A 26,108-nucleotide genomic window follows, 5' to 3' on the forward strand; every position below is an offset into this window, starting at 1 on the left:
TTTAGTTTTTTTAATTTCTACACTAAAATACCCACTTAATCATCAAAATTAATTATCTTCACATATAATAATATAAAAAAAATATGTTTGTTTTTTTCTGAAAAAATGATCATTTTAATTAGGCATTTAGCATATTCGGCAAGTTGAAAAGCATGAGTGCACCGACGTAAACTTAATTAAAAAATTAAAAAAAAATAATAATAAAAGCTTTTTCTCTTTATAAATTTTCCGCAAATCAAACAAAGTCTCTATCCCCCTGATCCCTAATGAATAAAACTGCTACTTAGCACTCAATTATCTCAACACAAAACATTAAGTACTTACATACTCCGAGCAGATGATGAATTAATTATGATCGCATTGCGTATTAAGACCGATGCGTAAGCCTGGGATACATACAAGAAATAAGTAGCCGCTCGTAGTCGTAGCAAAGTGGCATTTTCTGTTTGTGAATAATAAATGCGATTTTCGTCGCTCCGTCCGTTTTCTGTCTGCATGCCGACCATTAAGATAAACTCTAATCCTTTGGGAGGTTTAGGCTCACCGACGAACGCTCTATATGAACCCACCTATGTTCGGCACATGCGATATGGCTAATAATACACGACAATTTTCGGTAAATGTGCGAATAAAGATATGTACGATATGAAGGTCTTTGATCGGTTGTGACAATTGATAGGCTGCACGAGTGCTCTGGGAAATTTCATCGCATGGTAAATGAAAATTACTAGGTACGTTGGACATGTACATAAAACGAATGTTTTATTGATTTGGAAAAATTCTCGTATTCGAAATGATAATAAATCAATATAAATAAAATGCTACTGTATATTTACAAAGTAACGTAATTTTTTAAATTAGTCAGACATTGACAAAGTAAGATAACAGTTAATTGGTTGATGGTGTTTAGTAGCCTTGCGGATGAATCAGGATCAACTTTGTTCATAAAACTACTTAAAAACTTGACACCAGTTCAATACGAATTTTTGGCACAATACACTTATTCAAAAGTTTATACGGAAGATAGGTTTCATAAAAAACCGTGTAACTCGAAAAAACTCATAAAAAACCGTGCTAAACGAAAATCACTATAAAAAAACCTTTTGCCAGTTTTTAATAAATGAATATATTTAATATCAAATTATATGAATATTAATTTATATCAATAATAATAAATAATTTTGTTATTTCCTCACCTTGAATATATTTACTCCATCAGTTATATATAAAGAAAGTTTAAAATGATGTACTACTGTTTTATACAATGTTAGTCTTTGTTTTGGCAATTCAAACAAACTAGCTTATACACACACAAAAATTAGTTTTGATCATAAAACAGGTAGTTCCTACCTTATCTACTTATTTCTATTATAGACAGACTACTAAGCATTCGTGACTGTTCCATACTTCTTGTTGTGTTGTATTTTGGCAAACAATAAAAATGTTTTTGTAGATATAAAAAACGTGTAAAACGCGAAATAATTGTATTATTCATTATATATGTTCAAAAAAATCGGCGTTGAGAAGTAGTGTCTGACTTGCGATTTGCGAGATTTATATGTATTTGCATCCGAGTGAAAAGGGTTAAAAATATTATTTTATAAATATTGATTGCCTATGAAGTACAAGCATATAAAACGAATATGTCATTGATTTGAAAGCATTTTAGTATATTATTTATTAATATATTACACAGGCCAACAAAGAAAATGTTGCAAATGATTTTAATGCTGTTTTTAAGTATATTTGGCGCGCTAATTTCAAAAATGACATTGTTTTTTTTCTATGAGCTTTAGTTTTCAAGATATATATGATAAATAAGGAATGAAAGTACAAAATAGTAATACAATTCAGAATGTTATTTTAATGAGATATGCCTACTCGTACATACAAACTTACAAAACCCATTCGGCCTTAGTTGGGACATCAGTTGACACTGTGAAAAGTTGTTTTCCGTGACGACCTACAATGGACCTGATTTCGGCAACTTCTTTGTATCTCAAAAACTAAAGCTGATACAAAAAATGGTTTGCAGATTTGAAATCAGCGCAAAAAATACTATAAGAATCAGCTCTAACATTTGATGCACCAAACAACAAAAATTTTGTAGGCCTGTGACGTAAGTTAATTAATAGAACCAAATGAAATAGGTATATACTGGTATCGAATATTTTCCTTTATAGCTATAAATATAATATTCTAGAATAACGTAGTTTTTGAAATAATTAATTATATGGCGACAAAGTAAGATAAAAATTAATATTTATCTGAGGGGGGATAACAGAAATGCGAATGAAACAGAATTAACTTTGCTTTAAAAACTACTTAACTATTTTATGCAAATTGTAACAATATTATTCATTATTCATATTCAAAAAATTGGTATTATGAAGCAGTGTTTGGCTAAAGACTTCAATACTTTACAATTACATCACCTGTTACATTTTATCAGATCATAAGATACAAAGTAAACTGCGGTCATCAATTAGGTCAACTACAAACTAAACCCATTCGTAATCTACAATGTACTGAAAACAATCAAAAATATTTACTGCTTCAACAAGTGTGCAAGGCACGATTCGAAATAATATTTCAAGCAGTTCCATATCGAACTCGAGCCGGCAAGCCGGGCTCCGGCGCCAAGAATTCTTGGGACTTGTAAACACTTTACACGAGACGTGACTGTCAGTGAATACATACTTGCATAGCTTACAACTAGCTGACACTAGAAGAAAAACAACAGAGAGTTGAGTTTCTTATATGGGCGTCTGAATGGCGCATACATCTCGAAGGGTTAAGCTGTTTATCCATGGTCATCACGAGGAAATGGGAACTATTAACATTACGTAAACTGATTGAAAATTTGTATGAGCAAAAATTGTAAGAAACTCTACACTAAAATTGGATCCTGCTTCGAGCAACCTATTGTCAAGCAGTAGTGACAACGAGTTCCACTTCGAAATAAAGATGGCAATATGTTTCCCAGTTAAAATAGTCAAGAGGAAATAGAAAATATTAGCTTCACGGCAACTGATTGAAAACTTGTATGAGCAAATAGTGCAAAAAAAACCTACACTAAAATTGGATATTGCTTGCCTGTTGTCAAGCAAACGGTTTCCACTTGGAAATATAGATGGCAGTATGTTTCCAAGTGAAAATAGCCCTCTGGGAAAAAGTCCAAGTGAAAATATTCACAAAGAAATGGAAAATATTAACTTCAAGGCAACTGATTGAAAACTTATGAATAAAAATTGCAAGAAATCCGACACTAAAATTGGGTTCTGCTTCGAACAACCTGTTGTCAAGCAGTAGTGACAACGGTTTTCATTTGGAATTGTAGATAGCATAATGTTTTCAAGTGAAATAAGCCCTGACATGCCATTGCTGCATCAATAAATACCTTCTTATAAAAATTTTAATACTAATTCATAATACAGAACTAGAACTACTGCTTGGGTTGCCATCTGTAGAACCGACTAATATTAAGTACAACAGCTCATGATACTCTCAAATTCTGATTGCCGTTCAAAATAAAATTTAAAAAAAAATGGATAACATCATTGTTATTTACATAAATTATCCATCTCAATTTATATTTTCTCCCACAAAATTATATCCCTGTCGCTCATGGAAACATATCCTTATTTCACCATGTGTGAAATATGTGAACTCGGCTTATGACCAAAGGTATTCTCCACTTCTGTTATTTATATATGCAAATAACACATAAGAGAGATGTGCAGAAAAGTTTGTCCAACTGTGGATAAAACATTTTCGTGATGCGAAAATGGTTGAATTTCAAGAACATTTAAATTAAACTTGATATTGTCCATTTTTCATCTAATGTATTCACAAATGTATAAACATTTTGCATATAAGGAAAATTTCGAAACTGGTGTAAATATTTGTACCAAAACTCTAATATAATATTTATTTTAAAAAATATAATTTTATATCCGAAGTATGATGAAATAATGGTAGTACTGCCCTAAGGCAGATCCCTGAGCTGAATTAAACACCAACTTGATTCAGAAAAAAATAGAGCGAGAAATTTCCTATTGCCATTTTCACACCCCAGTGCCCGAAATAGGCAATTTTCGATTGAAAACATATTTTTGATCTATATTTTTAAGTGAAAATGGACATCTCTACTGCACGACGCCATGTTGTCCAGAGCAGGGTTCGAACTCACCACCCCCAGAGGAGCCTGTAAGCTTAATCATTACACCATGAAAAACCCTAATTCGAAGTATAAGCAATAATTAATTTTGAAATTTCCTTAAATATTATGAAGATTTTGATAATATTAGACATAAGAAATGAATTTGTAGGAAAATATTTTGAAGTGCATATAAAAATAGTAAAATAAACCTACCTCAGTAGAATATTTAACCAGCAAAACGTATAATATTTGTATGCAACACGACTTCTATATAACTTGGCAACATTTCAAAATTATCAGTTTATTTTTAGCCGACATTCATAAATGTTTAGCGAAAACAAAAACGACTATTGTAAACAAATATTTTATCATCCCACGCCTAATCATTTCTAACTAGCTTCATGATTTATAAATAAAATCAATAATACATGACTTTTGCATCCGAAATAAAATGAATGGAGTCAGGAAATAATAAAACTAAAGGAGAGATTTATATAAATTTGCTTAATCCCTTTAATTACAGAGCTGTGTAGACTTATTGAAAAAAAAAGTTGAACAGACAAGTGATTTCAGAGAAATACTAATGAGCCAATTCAGCCGTAAAATAGACCAATGTTATGGCAAAGCTATGTTACGCTGCTGTTTTCATATAAAATGGTACTGAAAACTTGTGCGTTTAAGATATGTTAGAGATGCTACTTTAGATTGACAGTTGTATTATTTTAAGCCATCAACTCGAGATGAGTATTTTTATTCTCGACTCATTTAACTAATATAACGACACTCATGGGTTAAATTAACACTAATTAATGCATATAGTATTATAGAGTGTTTAAATTAATTCGCACACAACTTCTGAATGAGTACATATTCTGCGTCTTAGAATTGATTGCAAAACTAGTCATTCTAGTACCATTAACGAGCAGTCTGGGCTGGATGCAAGTATAGCAATCATGGGCTTATTATGCATTTACAGCGGTTGATGACACCTAGACACATGTCATCATATTGAATGCCAATTCATTTGCAATGAGAAGAATTCAATTGATTTTGCAAAATGTTATTTGCATGCTTGATCTAACTAGGTGCTATTGTTGATAGTTTATTTGTGTCAGTTCGCTGATTCTTTAATCCTATTTGTGTAACAAATTAAGGCATTCAGATATAGAAAATCTACGAAAAAATAAGTGTCGGATATGGTTTTAAATTGTCAAGAATTATCTTATATCTGTGCAGATTTACATACTTCCTTTACTCAACAATGTGCGAAGGCTATTTTCAATAAAAAACAATTTTTTATCTAAATCTTCAAGAAAACATACACATCACTTCTGATGAAAATAGGTCGCAAAAAATATGTAACCGAAAACCTTGTAATTTGGCGTCCATCTGGACCTTTTATGATTATTAGAAAAAAATTATAAAAAGCATGCTAAGTATGTAACAATATTATGCAAAATAATTACTGATTATGTGTAGTCAATAGTTATGCTTCTAAAACAACGTAATTTTACGAATATTACATTCAACAAAAAAAGCTTCGCTGAAAAACTATTTTATCTTATTTTGTCTTTCTAATATAAGACATAAGTAGTGGTGAATAGCATCGTGCCTTAAGGAAAATTGAGAAACTTCTCATACTGTAATTTACAGAAAAATTAGATTATTGAGAATTTTGAAATTTTTTGAAAAATTGAATAATTTGAAAATTAAAAAAATTGAAAATAATTGCTTTTTTTGAAACACTGATATATTTTAAAAACTTGAATTTTTTTGAAAATTTTGAAACTTCTTGGAAGTTTTTGAAACCCATTCATGTCTGTTATTTAATTTGCCAAATGGTATTTTGTATTTTTTTCTGGATCTCCGAAACCGCTAGACCTTCATTTTTGCAAAAATTCAATCAATTCTTCATTGCGTCAATAGAAGTGGAACATTTTTTGAATCATTCAAATCGGATACTCCATTCTCTTGAAAATGTAATTTCAATTTTCTGCACTGTACTTTTGTCAAAAACTATTCAGCACGTCTCTTTATCAGTGAAAATCGAATGATTTTTGAATAATTCACATCGGTTGAGCGGTGCTGCCGAAAACGTCGACGAAAAATTGTATCCACACATACAAACACACACACATTTATTTTTTTCTCTAAGGTATACCAGAATGCTCAGAAACTACAAATTACAATAACTTAAGGGGCGTCCATTAACCACGTGGGGTTTTTAGGAGGAGGGGAGGATTTGACAAAAAGTCACAAAATATTACATGGGGGAGGGAGGGGTACAGTAAGATATGATATGTATTTATTTTTTTACAGATTTTTTAAAAAAAAATCAAACATTTTCAAAAAAAATGAAAAATTTTAGAGATTCATCAAGTAACTAAAAATACACGTGATGTTTGGTGGGGGAGCGGGAGTAATTTTGAATATCCCCATGTATCACCAAGGGGGAGGGGAGTCCAAAAATCCTTAAAAACTCGCTCACGTGATTAATGGACGCCCCCTTACCATACGGGTAATATAGAACATTATAATTTTATCTAAAGAAATTAAAAAATGTGTAGATATATGATGCTCAATAGCGTCGTCACACCACAATTTCAGTTTTATATCGCAATTCAAATCCAGTTCATTGTAAATATTGTTATCAAATCCATCGATCCGCAGAGCTCCACGAATAGTACATGGAACTGACCACGGTCAACATAGAAAACTATTGCGATAGGCACGCACGGCATATAGACAACATATACATACTCTCGGACGACGTTCCATATAGCATATAATACGAGTGATGGCAAACGCTCTAGTCTAGAATATATTTAGAAAATGACACGAAACATTTTACTAGAAAATTAATTAAGAAAATTAGAAATATTCTGACCTGCTGTTTTGCAATAAAATATCATAACATAGCTATTTTGATAATTACAATAGTTTCCAACCTTTGCGTACCGCGCCTTCGTTTTTTACCATAGTTGCGCCCCCCTAATTTTTTTTACAATATAATTTCATTAATAATAAACTGATATAATTTATTTATGTAAAAATATACATAATTCTTTATCAATTATTTTTTATATTATTGCAACATATTTGGTTTATTTTTTAAATAATAAATTTTGGTTAAATTTCAAAAACTGCTACCCCTCCCCCTCTTGTAGTAGATTTGCGCCCCTAAGGTTGGAAACTACGGTATTAATGTAACAATCGCAAAATTAGCCAAATAATGACAATATATTTTATGAATATTCTGTTTTAATTTGATATCAAGGTTTCAAGCTCAAATCCTGTGTTACGTACAACCTGATTTCATACACTAGTATGATATTGAAGTATTTTTCTAAATGAAATTAGTTTTTGGGGGCATTGCTGCAACATATGACACAACTATCAAAAATATCTAATAATACCAACGCAAAAAAAGGACGATGATAATGATAATAGATGGCCCAGCGGTGGCGTAATCGGTTCGGACCTGACCTATCACAAACTAGTCACGTGCTCGCTTGGTTTGATCCAGCCATGGGCAAGTCTGGCATCAGACAGCTTTGATGTCAAATTTGAACTTGAGGTCATAGATCTTAATATGAAACTCAAGTGAAAATTGTCTCTCGTGGGTAAAGATACATATAAATCATAAAAATGACCACAATTACTTCGAGTATAGTTAATTAGTGACAAGTGGAAGACAACCACTGAGTTGCCATCTATTCAAAATATCAAAACAATTACTGAGTCTTCTAGTATGACAGATTGTAATTAGAAGTATAACAAAAAATAGTAAATGTGTCGGGAGATCTATAGATATATAAAAAAAAATGTATATTCGACATAATTATCTCATATTACCCACAAGAAACAAAGAAGTAAATCTTTATTAATATAGTAGTAATTAGCAACAGTTTTATACGACGTTCAGTATTTCAATTTATGAACAAATATCATGTATTCATTGAAATCTTGTATATCTGCGATATTTATTTATTTCATATTTTGCAGTTTATGTTATGTTCATATGCTGTATTACTACTTATGTTCTAAATTTAAGCAAGATATCTAATAAATATGAATGCACTAAAGTAGCATTAGTGAGAGATCTCATATGTTACCTCTAAAAAAATTATACTAATTGCTTGATTAATTTAAATCCCAAAAGAAGCTATTGGATCAACAAAATAATTAATTACAAATGAAATTATTAAAATGTTTACAAAGTAAAAAACTTATTTTCCAAAATTCAAATAATCGCAACGTGTTAATATTATAATAATAGTAATATTTAATGTATAATTTTGAAAGCATATGTGAATCATTGCTCTAGAAAAAATTTCAATTGAATGTATTAATGATGCAATATTATTATTGCCGTACAATAAAAAATCGCGTAAAATAAAATTGTAATTTTATACCATGTCAATAAATATTTACCAAAATACTTCACTTCAAATTATTCATAATTATAGTTCCCGAATTTGCGTTCTCGTGCGTCAATGAGATCATTAACCATTAACCATTCGAGTTTAGTATATATTCACTAATTATGCCAGTAATTTATGAGGTAAACCATCCTAGACGTGATACCATCAAAACAATCCAATTTTGCATGAGAAAAAGACGATAACATCACGTTCAAGGCTGTACAGCAGTAGAACAATCGTATAAAAAACTGCGGTAAACAAAATGATAATTTCGAAAATCAATATTCAAAGTCAGAGGCGATATATATCGATATTGCAGTCATAAACCAGTTATAAATATGAATACAAACAGATTATATATAAATGGTAAATTATAAAAAATAGATGTTTCTTTATATTTTTTTATTGTCTAATTTTTTAATAGCGATTTGAACTATATGTTCTAGAAACTCAGTTTTTTTATCGTATATTGTAATTTATTGCTAGTATTTTTCTCTAAAGATCAACTCAGTGGCCAACATATAATTTTTTACTCGATTTTTTTTTATTCATGATTAAATGCGCCAACTTTTGATGGAAATTGCCTAAACATTTATACATTTTTTTTAAAGGAGTGTCTCTCAAAGTAGACCAATTTTAAAAATTTAAAATTTATAGTTTAACAAAAAAAAAAGTCTTAATTTTTTAAAACTTGAACCAATTGTGGTATTTTTTAGTGTGATCCTAGAAATGTTATTCACGGTTACAGTTCCAAACATTTAAATGAACAAAATTAGTAAAATAACCACAGTAATCGAAAAATGGTCATAAGATCACTGTTTCTTATGTTACGTAGTTATAGAATTTTATTTACGAAAAAAAAACCGACTGTTAAGTGGTTACTCTCCTTCGATAATTCAGGTTGTTGGGTTGTAATTTAACCCTGGTAGCTGTGAACCGTATTAAACACTGATTTGTTTGTATATTATGAATTTGTTGCAGTTCTAATTAAAATCGCTGATTTGTTACTAAGTTATAATGAAAGAAGATATATTTATTGGTCATTATACATGTTGTTAAGCGGACTTTACTTTTAGAAGTGAACAATTAGTTCCATTAAAACACTCCGCTACCCCCTCTACCAGGGGTGGCAACCATTCCGTGAAAAGCTTAATGCCCTGAAGGTTGTCACCTTCGTGGCCAATATAATAAAACGAAAAGACGTCCGAACAATCACAAAAGCTCTATATTGTACTTAAAAGCTCATATCATACGAAATATTCTATAATGAACACCACTGCAAGCATTCAATACGAATAATAAAAAAATATTTAATATGATTTGATATATGGGGTGTCGATAAAGATTTCAACATTGATCGCAGAAAGATCACAGACACAATTTTTGTCTTCTAAGAATATTAATAAATTGTAACTTTAAATATCCATGTTAATAATCTATTTTTAAATGCTCTTGTTATATGGATAAGTTTGTAATTTAAAAAATGTTAATTACGTTCCTTTTTACAGATATACATACTTCTGTCAAAATAAGAACTTAATTTTGTACATAGTTAAATTCGGATTGATTTTACACAAGCATGTTTTTCGAATTATATGCTTTAATTTTAACAGGATAAATGCTATTAAATCTTTTAGACATGCAGATGTGATTGGAAATTGCTTCTGCTATACTATTAAGCAAATGAGACTTAATTTAAAGTTAAATTTGGCACGGTAGTACAAAATCCGATCAGCAAAACTTTCGTTGGTAGTCATAGCATAAAACTAGTATTTTAAAATTTAGACGAAATTTATCCCTAGTTTTTCATGCTAGATTTGTGCATCTTATGAAAAAGATAGTCACGAAGAAGGAATATAAGAATGTTTATTGCCGGAGTGCGTATATTTTCGTTTGTCTCGAATCCCAATCTCGCCGAACCGAGTCGACTTTCAAAAGGTTCGTGAAGGGCAAATCGTGGGAACGGGTTATGAAAGAACATAGTCCGAACAAGGGTTCTTGCGTAACAGCGAAACACCAATAACATTTGAATTGGCTGCCGAAAAACGAGGCAAAAAGTTACAACATTGTTACCTTAATGATAAAGTTGTTATTTATGACCATAACATAGGCGTATATATGGTAATCCGTTAAATGGGGTTATATTGATGAAAATGTTTTAAATTTTTTATGATTTGATTCATTTCAAGGTTATTTTCTGACACAACTGGTGAATCTTTGATTTGCAATATGACTATTTTATTCACTATATTTAGACATTAGAGCCCGCCTTGGTGGTCATGATTAGGAACGTGGGCTAGTATAAATTAGTCTCGGGTACGAATCCAATCTTGGCCAGCTCGATATCAAGCAGTATAGTATCAAATATTAACATTAGGTTATAGATCTCAAATACGATCTAACATGAAAATCGCCTTAAATGGACATGTCTCGACATACCATGAGTAAAAAAATATTTTTTTTTATCAAGTATTAAGTTCAGATTAATAGTTATTTCTATCCTACATGCACACACGTTTATGCACTCCCAATTAAATTGTTAGAAATATATAAGAGAATCGGAAAAACTTTATCATATTAACGACTAGCGCAGATAGAAGTAAATAAAATTTCAGAGATTATCTATGAAATAAATAATCATTGTTTTATTATATATTAGGGTGGTCCTTAATATGCACATTTTCGAATTGCCTTACTCCCAAGGGCTCAAATGATTCGAAATTGATTCAACGCTTTGTATGTAAATACCATGAAAAAATTTTCAAAAATTTTGCAGAGCGTCGATTTTTTTTTTTTTTTTTTTTTTTTTTTTTTAATATTATTTTATTTATTTACATATATACATTATTTTCATATCTCAGTCAGACAGAGGTGCCTGGTATGAGAGATTATGAAAAACAGTTTTCATATAATATTTACATAAATTTTCAATAAAAAAATGCCACAAATTTTCAGTTGTCGCTAAGTTATACCTAAAAATTTTTTTTTAAGTTTTCAATGCTATTTCCATACGAAGTTTGATTGAATTTTGCTCTATCTAAAAGTTAATATCAAGAGCTAAAACTTTCAGAGAATTGTTTTTTGTCAATTTGGAACCCTTGGGAAGAAGAAAATTCGAAAATGTTCATATTAATGACCACTCTAATATATATATATATATATATATATATATATATGTGTGTGCGTGTGTGTATGTGAGTGTAATGAAACGTCGTATAATATAACAAAATTTAAAAATTTATGAATATTTTGACTGCTTTTTTAAAGTAAATATGTAAATTAAACCCCTCCCCGGCGTCGCTGAAGAAAAATTAAAAAAAGAGATATTTTAGTAATAAAATATTTCAAAATAGAAAGATAAGCCAACAATTGGGTTGCTTTGTAAAAAACCTCAAAGTTAAGAACTATTATTAAAACACCTCATTAAAAAATGTAGTTCTGATTTCAAATGTTCAACTAGTAATTATAAAAATGTAGTTGATGTTAAATATTTTCAAAATTGTTAATTCTTTTTTATCAATCATTTAAGTACAGATATAATACAGTGAAACCCAGTTAAGAGGATTTTTCAGAAACCGAACCAAAGTCTAGAACGGGTATTATACAGGATAGGAACAATATGTTTCAAGGTGCAGACATTGGTGCAACTTGGAGTGGCGTATTATGCAAAATTTTGTATAAATAATCGACTTAACGGGGTTCTATTGTAGTTTAATTTATAATGAAATTAATGTGTTTAAAATTACCATAGCTTTTTGCTACACTTTTAATTACAATATGTCATACTACGACTTTCAATAACCACGTCCGAACTGATTACAAAGTGATCTGTATACTAGTGTATACTACAAGTAACTACAATATACTATCTGTATACTAGCTGTATACTACAAGTAACAATCAATCATGATCAAGCTCATGCGCTCATCAAGCAATCACGCTATTATGCAACGCATTTAATTTTAAAATTAATATACCTGCAATCAATCATGATCAAGCTCATAAACATCAACGTGGACACCGACCGACCGATGTTGGTGCTAAGAAAAATCGGTTGTGGCAAAATTTATGATTTTGCATTACATAATTTGGAAAATGTTGACGCTGGTTACTTGATTCACATGTTACTGAGTTGAGTAAATGTGTGGCATTAAAAGTCTGTGGAAATGTAATCAATCAATAATTATTGTCAAATAGCATTAATCACATCTGCGCCGTGAATGAATTTCTTAAATGTTGTGAAATGAAAACTAATAAATTATAACTAATTGTTGTGTAAGAGTATCGCTCGTTAATTATATTTATTAATGAAAATTTTATTAAATGACACCTAGAATATAAACTATATTACCATCGCGATCAAGTCCATTATTTTTAACCAAATTATTTAGATGTAATACTTATAATATAATACTGTCAATTTGTTCAAACGCATAATACTTGGTACATAATGGTATATAATATATTATATTATATTATATTAAAGAATTAAAAATAAATTTTATAAATTAAAAAATGTTAAGGAACTTATTTTTGGCATTATTGGGTATTGTAAGTTATGGCTTCCTGAACACCTTCATACCAATTGTAATGTTACAAGGTTCACTGTAAGAAAAATTTTGTGTTTATTGGACTATTATTGAGTACCTATTTATTCTTCAAATTATATGTAATTTAGTAATAAATAATTTACTATATGAATTGTTTTTTTTTTTGTTAATCAAAACTTTATAGATGATTCAGAAGAAAAAAAAGGCATTATAATTAAAATATTGACAATATTACTACAAAACTGGAAACTGGAAAATTGAATAGAAAATTCAGTAAAATTTTTTTTAAAAAATCTTTGAATCTATTTGTAAATTCGCATAATACTGATGTGTAAATTAATAGCATATTTTAGTTTAGATTGTACAATTTTAAAATTTTTAGTTAATAGTATATATTGGTTTAAATTTTACAATTTTAAAATTTAAAATATGAATTAAGTTTAATAATAGAAAATTAAATAAAATTTAATTAAAAGTACCACATGGATGATAAAAAGGCGTAGAAAACCCAGCTATTTTATAAAAGAATATAAAAATTTATCATACATATTTTACATCATACTATTCTAGAGTACAAATTACTTTAATGTAACAAAACGGTTTAAGACGAACTGATTATTTTATTTGCTATATAATTAGGTGAAAATACAAGAAATATAAAAAGCTAAAAATTTCTTAATAAACTCAATGCAGTCTCAGCAAATTCTAAATGCTTTAAGGGGCTTATTCTAGTGTAGAGAATTTTATGTAATTTTTAAATTATCGTACAAAAAGCAATAATTTTTTTGCTATCATTTTTTTGTAATTATCAACGTTACAAGAGTCCCGAAAAAAGTAACAAAAAAAGTTAATACATAATATCAAAAGTTAGGAGATGTGAAAATAGTGGGTCTCAAAAAAATGACATGTAACCATACCCTCGATTGCAACCCTCTTAGTAATCCGAAATGAAAAAAGAAAAAAATTGTTAATCTAATTAATATAATTATTGTTAATCTAATAATCGACTTTGCAATGGTATATACTAGGATCAATTTCAAAAAAAATTTTTTTTTTGACAAAATAGCTACTGTTTGAAAAAAAGATCATTTTCCTTAACAATTTTTCAAGTTTCGCGAATTTTTAAAATAAGTAAAAATTTAATATTGGGCATGAGATTAGTATATGCCAGAAAGAAGTCTATAAAGACATTTCTTTGAAAATTTCAAGCAAATCGGTCCAGTAGAACTGGAGAAATCGTGGGCATTGTATTGAAAAGCACAGTTTCGAGAAAAACGCGTTTAAAGTTTCTACAAAAGGAAGGAAACAGGAGAGGATTATCATGCTTGAACAGTTGTAACTCAAAAAAATAATTTGAATTTTGAAAAATTCTGTGGTACACATAATCTTAAATAGTTAAACTTTCGTATTAATTAATTTAATCAATATCTAAAATTTAGAAATTGTATAATCTGAAACAAAATATGCCATTAATTTATAAATCTCTATCATGCAAATTTACAAATAGATTCAAAGATTTTTTAATTTTTTTACTGGATTTTTACATTCACTTTTCCCATTTTCATTGTTGTTTGAAAATATGAAACAAAAAAAACGATGTTTTTAAATTTATACTCTAAAATATTCTCTTAACTTATATTTCAATCTTTGAGAATGATGATTGTTTATAAAAACGGCAACAAGACCGATTGGAGAACTTTGTGAATTTGCGCTCTGTCTATGATAGATATATGTAGATAACATGAAAATTTTTCGCCATATGACCGAAACTAAAGCTTACTTGTGTATAAGCTAGTTTATTTAAAACATTAAAACAAAAAGCACCATTGTTTTTTTTAATTATTAATTTATATATTATTTTCATATCTCAGTCAGGCAGGGGTATCTGGTATGAGAGATCATAAAACAATTTTCTTATCTTATATATACATTTGTCTATTTCATTATACTACAATATAATATTTATTATAATTAAAATATCTATTCAATCTTCATCTTCCTTATAATATTTCTTTATTTTTCTTTTAAATTTGTCGTCATCTTTGGTCATCTTAATATCGTTTGGCAATTCATTATATATTTTACTAGCGCTCAATATGACATTTCCTCTCAATTTCTTCTTTCTATTGTGGTTAATGTGAAAATTGCTATTGTCTAGTGTAGTGTTTGTGTATATCTTGATTTGTGTCTATTATATGTTGTACTTGTTTTAATTCTGTTATATTTCATTTTGTGTATTAATTTGAATTTCTCTATTTTTATTATGTTGTTTAGTGAATGAATATTCGTTTCTGTTTGTAAGTATTTGGTGGGTGTTAAGTGTGGAAAATTGTAGGTTTTTAAGATACGTTTTTAATTAGTGCTTTTATAATACCCCCTTAACTCCAATTCTACAATTTTTCATCCTTTGAGTATAACGATCGTTTGTAAAAAACGGCAATAAGACCGATTTGATAACTTTGTGAATTTGCGCTATGCCTATGGTGGGCATATATAAATAATATGGAAACTCTCCGCTTTATGATCAAAACTAAATTTTACGTCTGTATAAGCTAGTTTACTTGAAATACCAAAACAAAGAGCATAATTGCTTTGAAGATATGTTTTTAATTAGTGCTTATATAATACCCCCTTAACTTCAATTCCACCATTTTCCATCCTTTGAGTATAACGATCGTTTGTTAAAAAAACGGCAATAAGACCGATTGGATAACATTGTGAATTTGCGCATATACCGGTTTCGGAATTCGCGCTTCGCACATGTTCCTCATCGTCCCAGTACCGAAAACTGGTATGCAATAGTGTATGTGCCGCGTAAAGCGGTGTTGGAAACCGGTCCCTAATATACACACGTAGCATAAATAAATAATCTAAAAATAAACCACGCACACCCATACATTCGAATGGACTTGTTTCATTGTCTGTGCATTATTATATACGTTGCTAATGTTTTGCTCAAAACGCACGAAAGACTTATTAAAGATTTGCTCATTTAGACTTTTTATCTTTTCATCTGCTATTATTTTTAAATGCTAATTTTACGCTTGGTCCATATTGTTAATTGGATTTTGCGTTGTTATTTAAAGTATTATGCAATATTTAAACGGCGTATTGCGTTTTTACATAATATAACACATCTTGCGTAGTCTATGATTATTACAATTATTATGAACGAACGAAACTTTGCACGTTTGTTTATCAGCAAGGATTAATTAATGTAATTCCAGTAACTAGAAAATACCTAATCTCGTTTGAAAAAATAATTAAATATATATCTAATTTTTTATTATATTTCAGGAACTTTTAAAATGTAAAAAATAACAAAAATTTTAATTTTCCATTTTTTTCCAATTACTGTAACTCATCGTACGGGAAGTTAAGAAGTTTGTCGAATGTGCCGCCTGTGAAGAAAGTCCTTGGTGCACAATTTATAATTATTTTTGTTAGAACAAATATGAATATTTCGTTACATTATTTATAATAATTTATTATAGTATTTAATTTGTAATAAATTTTCTTATATTAACTTTAGAAAAATGAGACGAAAACTATTTAAGGAATGAAGCGGCATCTTCGTCAGTGCCCCAAGGGCGCCAAATTTCTAAATCCGGCCCTGTATACTGTACTTCCTCTAATTACTAAAAATTTTTTTAATAAAATGATTTGCAATTAACTGAAGGCATTAAATAAAATAATACAACTAGTTATTTTAATCAGTAAGAGTTAAGATTAAGCGATTGAGGTAAAATGTTCAACTGCTTATTTTGAAAGTAAAATTTTCGATTTCATAAAATTAATACTACTTCCAATTGACGTCTTTCAAAAATACTCTTAATGTCTGCAATTGTATAAATTAAATTAACTTGTTAAGCATATTTCATTTCATCCATTTCGGACTAAAAATGTATTATTTAAGTGCGACCGTAAACTGTAATCAGTAGCTATCGGAGAAACAACAGAGTACGTGCATATGCTGCGGCATAGATTCTTATTAGAATCGCTCAAATGCACCATGAAATTTTAACCTTTGATGATTTTTTATAATTAAACAATTTATCAAAGGCCTATAATATTTTAGTATCTATGTTATTTCAGTCTGCGAAATCTATCGTCATGTAAAGTTTTATCAAAATCACGAAAAAAAAGAAAGAATTTAATATTTATTTTAAAAAAAACAGCCCAAACCAATATCTTTCGGACAATTTTGCAATTTTTTAAATTGGTTCAAAATTGTGAGCCAAAAAGTGGACGAGAAAATAAACATTTCTGTTACAAAGAAACGGCTTGGCCAATCGCTGCATCAGTTACATCAAGTTTTTAAATTTTTGAAATCGCTCTAGTCGTTTTTGAGAAAACTTCGACGAAAAGTATTTATAGACACACATATTTTTTTCAAAATTTCGTGTCCATCGATTTAAAATGACTTGAAATTTCTAGCCGTTTTTGAGAAAATGTGGACGCAAAGTCAAAAATCGGTTCACATACACACACACTTTCAAAAATATTTGATCCCATCCGATTCAGAATGACTTGAAACGTAGACAAAGCAAAAAATTAGCAAATCGAATTTTTCGGGACTTATCCTTTGAGAAATTAAAAAAAAACACAATTAAATTTCCAAAAACCTTATTTTATGAATATTCCAAAATAAACAGTTAATTGACATGCGTATTTTTTTATTAACAACCTTGGTGCCATGCCCAAGCCAAAATGGTTTTTAAATTTATGAAATCAGTTCAGCCGTTTTTTTTTTCAGAAATGTTGATAAAAGCTCAAAAATCGGTTCACATACACACATGCACACGCTTTTTCAAAAATTTGTCTCATTCGATTCAGAACGACTTGAAACGTCGAGAAAGCAGAAAAAAAGTAGCAAATCGGATTTTTTCGAAACTTAAACTTGAGGAAAAATAATCAGGATTTGGATTTCCAAAAACCTTATTTTATAAATATTCCAAAATGAACAGTTAATTGACACACATATTTTTTATTAAAAACCTTGGTGCCATGCCCAACTATAAACCGCCAAAGACAATAATAGGTGTTTTGCAATTATAAATCATAAATACATATGTGAAGCGTGGCCAAAACCAGTTTTTCTTATATGATTTACTGCTAAGTTTGATCAATATTCCGAAAACATATAATTTACGGCTGATTTTGTAATTAAATATAATATCTAGAAGTTATTTTTATACCATCGAATATATATCGTGACTTCATGACATTTAGCATCATAACTGAGAAGCGTAAAATGAGAAAAATATTATATGAAATATATACAGCTGCGTAGTAGTGAATTCGGCATTAAAATAAAACTTGGGGATCGTATAATTTGTGGCATTTTGAAAAATTTAATAAAAAAAATTAGTACTACATTTAGTTCGACGTGTGTTTTATTTGACTTCGATAAATTAATTGGTAACAATTAAATATAATCGAAGTCAAATAAAACACACGTCGAACTAAATGTAATACTATTTTTTTTTTATTAAATTTTTATGATGGCAGGATAAATGGCCAGGATAAATTCTTATTGCTAAAGTAGTACTAAATAAAACCCACAATATCAAAAGTTAATTAAGATATAATTTAGTACATAAATAAAATGTGTTTTATTTTTAAAATTCTATGTTATTTGTCAAATTAATTAATTACTCAATGTCTTTCTTTATAGACAGATTCTAATTTATAAGAAAATAAAAAAAATAATTATAATAATAAAACCCACACCAAATGCCTCATCGGGTAGTATAATTTTACAAAACACGATTAAAATATTAGAATATTATACTACAATATAAGAACATTTTTTCTACCAACAAAAAAAAAGGGTTCTATATTACACAAAAAAAATCTATTAACTTTGCATATTATCCTTCATAATTACTAAATGTTTTTGACAATATAAAAACAGATTATAATTGCATCTTGACAAATAAAAAAGGCAATTCGAATTCCCAAAAAAATCATTAGGAAAGTTTACGTGCAAACAGCAGCGTTTGATTTAGTTACTGAATTAAAGACAAAAATTAATTAAATATGAATTAAAATTTCATGTGAATTTGGGCTATGTTGTAGATGTACAATGATAAAAAAAATATAAAAAATATCTAGCTAGTTCAGTCAATCTTTACCGAAATTCGATTGCCAACCAACATTCGAAAAGTATAGAGTTGTTAAAATCGGTACAAGAACTATAACGTAGAAGAAAATTTTTGCACAATTCTGACAATTACAAAGAAACAGCTCGCCCGATTGCCGCACAAAACTGAGCAACGCCGGTCTTTATCGAGTTACATCAAATGGTTTTAACTTTTTTGAAATCGGTCTAGCCGCTTTTGAGGAAACGTCGACGAAAAATATTTATACACACACATTTCAAAATTTGGTGTCGTTTGATTTAAACGAACTTGAAACATCGAGAAAACTTAACATTAGCATGTTTCACGCGAAAACATGTAATTCTCCGTCAAGAAGTGAAATACATTAACTTAAAGCCTCATCTTTCACATAGTTAAGCATTGTGCATTTTTCATCATGAATAATAATTTTCACTAACCTTATGCGATCAGAAAAGAAATCAATTTTGATAGCAGACGATTTCTTTTTGAGAGCTCCCGTGGCCCCGTGAAGAGGCGAAGCGCCTTGATCGCTGCTCGCCGACGCTGGAGGCGAGGATGATCCCGTGCTCGAAGACAAGCTGCCGGCTCTACCCCGCAACAATTGATCTTGTACGACCGCGTTACCGTTAGCATGATACCCGTTTACCGGATGAGCGGCGGATATAGCCAGCGTCGGACGACTGTTTCCGCGGTTACGTCGCTTCTTTTTCTTTCCAGAATTTGCAAGACCGCCGTCCTCATCCACGCGCCCGAAGAGACCGCTCGTCGGCGGCGGCGGCATCCAATCCAAATCTTTCTTCAGATGTCCGCGGCCGCAACGGCAACCGCAAGCTTTGAAAGCTAAATCGTATCCCTTTTTAGTCCACAAATTCTGATGGCGTTGACGTTCAGACCAGGACCTGGCACGTCCGCAAGATTTCAGATAAGTCAAAACACTCTGCTCCCAGGATTCGAAACATTCGCGATGCATATACCGGCCCACTGTGCAGCTCTCGTTGTTGCATGTCACCCGTACCGTGTCGCGTAAATCGTCCAGGCTGATCAAGGCATAAGCCGGGCTGTCCGCCGAATTGGCGCGCAAACAATCGCCGGTCGGTACGCAGCATCTGGTGAGATCTGCGTCCAGTAAATCGGCTTCCAGCAGCCCTTGTGCCGGATTTTGCGTATGTCTTCTCGGAGCCATAACGGCCGTTTGAAACAACGCCGACGGTAACAAAGTGGGAAACAGCACGTCACACATACAGCACGAGTTTTAATTCGCGGTTTATTAAAACAATTGGGACGTCGACAAAACGTCTACTGCAACACTTCTGCACAACTGTTCACATACACACATTCTATGCACAACGACGGCTGTTGGTGTAATTGAATCACTTACGAAAAAATCAAGTGATAGACGACGAAGAAAATTAACAACTTTTGAAGAAATAGAGAAAAAATGACGCGAAACGCACGAAGAAGAAAAGTATGAGCGCGCGCGCCGTTTATATAATATACTGTAATACAGAAAAAACGAACTTACAGCGGCTGCAGTGCCGACTCAACTAAACGCACGTCGCGTTTGTGTATTCTCTGTCAGGGTCAAAGCGTGTGTGCGGCGGAGTGGTGGGGATGGTGGAAGCAGGGAAAGTGCTCGTATTGGCCGGAATGAAAGCGAAAATCCACGGGCAGGGGCGAAGGGCACGAAGCTCGCACATTTTCATTTCACTTTCCTATGGATGTCTCGGTCGCGCGCCCGCTACGCCGCCGACTCTTAGTTGGAGCGCTGACGAATATACTAGAGTGAAAATAATTTGGCAGAAACGCATTAACAATACATATTAATATACTAATCGAAATCAAAACTAATCACTTGATAATCCCAGATTATTAAATTCTTCCACAAAGCGAACACGTTTCATCTTTTTATCTATATTTGCATTTAAAAATAAATGTGAATGAAAGGCCTTTTTTGTATATCATCAAGAATTAAATAATAATTTATATTTAATAATTTATTTTTATATTTGGGCGGATGTAGTGTTAATAATGATGACGTTAATAAAATATGAGAATTTAGTAATATTAAAAATGTTAAAATGTTTTCTAATATCGATGTTCAAAAAAAAAAATAATAAACGTAGAATCAAAAAAGAAATATACTATTGAATTAATTTGAATTAGAAATATCTTATGTAGAATATAATAGTAGATAAAATTTATTTGGAACTTACGTAAAGAATTTTATAAGTTTATTATTTAATTATTTCTATGTTTTGAGGAGTAGGTCTGCTCAAATTTTAATCCCTAGTCTTACTATGTGACCTAACGAAAAGAAAAACAAAATTTAAGTTTAAAAAAAACGAAATAAGAATATCTAATATAATACCTTTTGACATTTGATGACTATCATCATTCAGCTATTCAAACAAGAACAAAACTAAAACTTAAAGCACTATAATTAGTTTTAAAAATCTAACCTTTAATTTAAGAAAACAACATATCTAATAACTTAATCAGTGATGTCCAAAGTGGGTTACATGACCCCCAAAGGTCCACGACAACTTTCAGTGGGTCCAACGTCGGCGAAAAAAAATTTTCAGGAACTACGAAATGAAAATGAGGGTCACACATTATTGAATCACAACACACCATGTTAATATATATTTACTATGTCTATAATAAAAAGTTATATATAATATGTTTAAATAGAACTAAAATTATGAAAATTACTTTATAAAAATGTATACATTGTAGTATAAGAACGCATTCAATTTGAGGTCGCAATATAATTTTTTTGCTGTTTTTTGACACTGTAGTATAAATATAGACTGGATAGCATTAGCCTGGAAATGTAAGATTCAAGCTTACAAAATCGTTGTCAAATGTTGATAATTAAATATTTACTTTTCGCTTACTTTATTTTTGGTTTTTATATTAATTACCTTAATAGTTTAAAAATAACATGTATATTCATTTTGAATGTTTGACAATAAATTTCGTACATTTAGAAATGTATAAAAGAAATTATCGGCATGGCAAAGCTCAAAAGGTCCACTACACAAAAAAAATATGGGAACTTTAAACAAAAAACTGTCTGTGTCTAAACTAAGAATCAAAAACTATAAATCGAACTGAACTCGAAGTTCACTGAGTGAACTCAATTCAGTTTCAATTGTTAACTGATAAGCGTCTTCTTTTTATCTTTTTTGTCTATGAGACAATTTTTTGTTTGTTTTATTTTTCATAGCAAACTATACAATAAGTACAATCAATCTAAAATTATAGACAATTCAAAAAGATTTTTTTTTATTTTGGATATAATTTACATCTGTCCAATGGACATTAGGTGAATTTTATGAATAACAAAATAACAAAGAAGCTGTCTGCAAAATAAACTATTGAATGCTTGAGAGAGTGCACAGTTGCAATCTCTCCTAATTTAAGAAAGGAGTATGATCTAGTTTGACTTGAAATGCCAGTTAGGTCCAAAGGCGTTTTACTTTTTAATCTTTTGGTGTAGTTTGCTGAGATGAGTGCCTTGGCGAGGATTCAAAAAGATGGCATGTAAAGGATAACTATCCTTTGATATTTATTATTGCATAAATTCTTAAATAGTGTCATTAATAATTCACGACTTTTTTTAGTCTTTTTTTTTTAGTCGCTTTAGAACTTTTTTTTAGTCGCTTAGAGCAGATTTGAATGATAAGTTATGTGTTGTTTTTTCTAATTAAAGTTGAAATATTTTTTAAACTATTATTAGTGTTTAAAGTTTGTTTTTGCCCTGGTCAACCAAGTGTTGAAACGTATACTCAATAGAGGATTTTTTTCGTTTAACCTTTTTTTCGAAGTTTGGACTGGAATTCATTCCAAATTATATATATATATATATATATATATATATATATATATACACGATAGTTTTGTCGACGTTGATACATATTTGTAATGTTTTTGCAGCCCAATCGTCGAATTAAAAAAAGATTAAATAACCAAATTATTTATTCCATTAAACGTTTCGACACTTGATATGTGTCATCATTCAGTAATCAAACCAGGGAAAACAACAGAAAAAATTAATTATGATGTAAAATTGATTGAACACTAAATTTGTGTAAAATAATAATATACTATCATATTAACAAACGAGCCTACTTCTTCCAGCCCTCTCACTATGTCGCGGGCACCCAAACAGCGCGGTTCCTCTATAGGCATTGCATGTGTTTGTTTGGGCTCGAGATGCAGCGCAATTTATTTGTATTCGTAAATAGATATACCGTAATTTGAATGTGTGCTTTACTTTGATAAGGCGCAGGCGCGAATATTCGTTTGGAGGCCCGCAATACCAAAATACGATTACATTTCTGACTGTATGCGATCAGAATGAAAACTATGCACGATCAAACAACACACACGTATCTCGATTGATGCTTGAAATTATTTATCTCTAATTTGAATTTTTAGATTAGAAAATTATTTATAATTGATTCATAGTTAGAGAAATACTTCAAGCCAAAATGATCGTACTAAGTTATGTTTTATAATGAAGATATTACACCAAATTATCATTATTCTTAACTAAATGATTTAATAATATACTTGAAACTTAAATGAAGTAATTTTTATATTGTTTAAGATATGACATGATGAAGTGAAATGCTGTGTTAAAATGTGGTACAGTATTGGTAGTCAATTAGCCAGTAAAATTTTTGATTAATAATCCAAAATTATCTTGTTGCTGCTTATTGGGTTTCTGTAGTTTCTGTAGTTACTGGTGTAAAAATTAATAAGACATTAGCGACTTTACTTTGCACTTAAATAAGGTTTATATTGTTATTGTGAAAATAATGTAAGTTTTTTTTAATAAAAACTAGTATAGTTTTGTATGTGAATACCTATAAATTAATAATGTTATTAATTAAATATTAAAATTATATGGTAATTGCCGTGTTAGTCATAGTGTCTAAAACTAAGAATAAGATCTACGATTTGGCAGAAAAAAAGAAATGCGTTGATATAAGGCCATGTCAATCAATTATAAATGTATGACGCGAAAAATAATATTTTTCTGGAATTATGGAAAATAAAATCTTTGATACATTAAGAGAACTTCATACATTTTGAACAAAATTATCTAATAAAGTCGCACATGAAAATTTCCTTATATTATAGTAGCGATTGACGAACTCAATTGTATAAATACTTAATAATATAATTAAGTTAAGTATGACAAAAAAATAATACTATTCGTAGTAAAAAATGCGATTGGTATATTCGGATTGAGAGCTTGTAATTTTGCCTGCCAATCCATTTTCTCTATATTTCAAGTCATTCTAAATCGTTCTACACCCAAAATTATAAAGAAAAGGTATGCGTGTGTGTATGTGTCTTATATTTAACCTTCATTTAACAAACTTTTATTTAAGCCTCTATTTAACCATCGTCGTTTATTCGTCGTCGTTTTCGCACACACAAATGCATCAGTTTCAAAAATAATTTTGTTTCAAAAGTAATTCATGCAATTCATGGACACCCCCTTAAAGCTAATTGCTGGAACTTCCCGTACCATAATTATAAAAATTACACAAAATGTGTACACATTATGAAAATCTCTAGAAAATATCTGATAATTAGATGTGCATAAGTCCAATAAACATTTTTGACCGCCAAATGGCAATTTTCTAACTTATTTTTATTTAGAGTCAATAACCGCAGGACCTGCCTTCCCAAAAATTTAATCAGTTCTTCATCTTGTTAATACAAGTGAAATGTTTATTGGATTATTAAAATCGGACGCTCCGTTGTCTTAAAAACTGAGTTGTCGTTTTTGGCACTTTTTGCCCTGTATCTTCGGAACGGCTTGACCTGCCTTCGCCAAAAACTATTCAGCCTTATCAATACGACTCGAATGTTTTTTGAATTATTCAAATCGGTTGATCGGTGTTTTCGAAATCGTCGACGAAAATTTGTATCCGCACACACACATCAATTTTTTCTAAGGTAAGCCAAAATAATCAGAAACCTTTCAAACGTAAAGATATATAAAAATTTTCATTTTCGATTTTTTTGCGATTACTATAACTTACCCTACGAGAAGTTAAAAACATATTTATATAAGGATGAATTAGCAATTTTTTAGCAATTAGCTAGTAGTTTTACAGAACATACTAAGATGGTGGTTTATTTGATATGTGTTATTTGTTGTTATATACATAATCGGTTTGATTTAGCCAATTCCTCAAAGTCAAACTAGATCTTTGTGCCTCGCCCTTCCCAAGTGTTTTATATATCAATTTTGCCTATAATATAGGTATATGTAGAAAATTTCAAGAATTGAGAGTCAGTCTAAAACCATCGACTACAAAACCAAATAAATAAATAAATCATCAAAGTGCGATGTATTTACCCTGGATGATCGCACATGTTGAAAACATGCCTTTGTTGTTATACCACATATACACATAATTAGCTAGTAGTTTTATAGAACATACTTAGATGGTGGTTTGTTTGATATGTGTTATTTGTTGTGATATACATAATTAGTTTGATTTTAACAATTACTCGCAGTCAAATTGGACCTTTGTGCCTCGCCTTATCCAAGTTCGTTTATATATCAATTTCGCTTATAATGTAGGTATATCTAGAAAATTTCAAGAATTGAGAGTCGGTCTAAAACCATCGAATACAAAACCAAATAAATAAATAAATCATCAAAGTGCGAAGTATTTACCCTGGATGATCGCACATGTTGAAAACATGCCTTTGTTGTTATACCACATATACACATAATTAGCTAGTAGTTTTATAGAACATACTTAGATGGTAGTTTGTTTGATATGTGTTATTTGTTGTAATATACATAATTAGT

General features: G+C 30.1%; 1 protein-coding gene across 2 annotated transcripts in view; it reads right to left on the bottom strand.

Annotated features, from left to right (window-relative positions):
* The window catches only part of LOC113386798 (headcase protein-like), a 675,189-nt gene that overhangs the window by 634,321 nt on the left and 14,760 nt on the right, over positions 1 to 26,108 (bottom strand). The window contains exon 1 of one of the 2 annotated variants that reach the window (XM_026624554.1): positions 19,699 to 20,497. The exons of the other annotated variant lie outside the window; for it this stretch is intronic. Coding sequence (XP_026480339.1) covers positions 19,699 to 20,444 — 746 coding nt within the window. The 5' untranslated portion in view covers positions 20,445 to 20,497. Of the gene's footprint in view, positions 1 to 19,698; positions 20,498 to 26,108 lie in introns of those variants that run through there. 2 annotated transcript variants of the gene reach the window in all.

This window comes from Ctenocephalides felis, unplaced genomic scaffold (assembly GCF_003426905.1).
Source record: "Ctenocephalides felis isolate EL2017-DRISC unplaced genomic scaffold, ASM342690v1 CF-g0.4_SCAFFOLD_03571, whole genome shotgun sequence".
Lineage (NCBI taxonomy): Eukaryota > Metazoa > Arthropoda > Insecta > Siphonaptera > Pulicidae > Ctenocephalides > Ctenocephalides felis.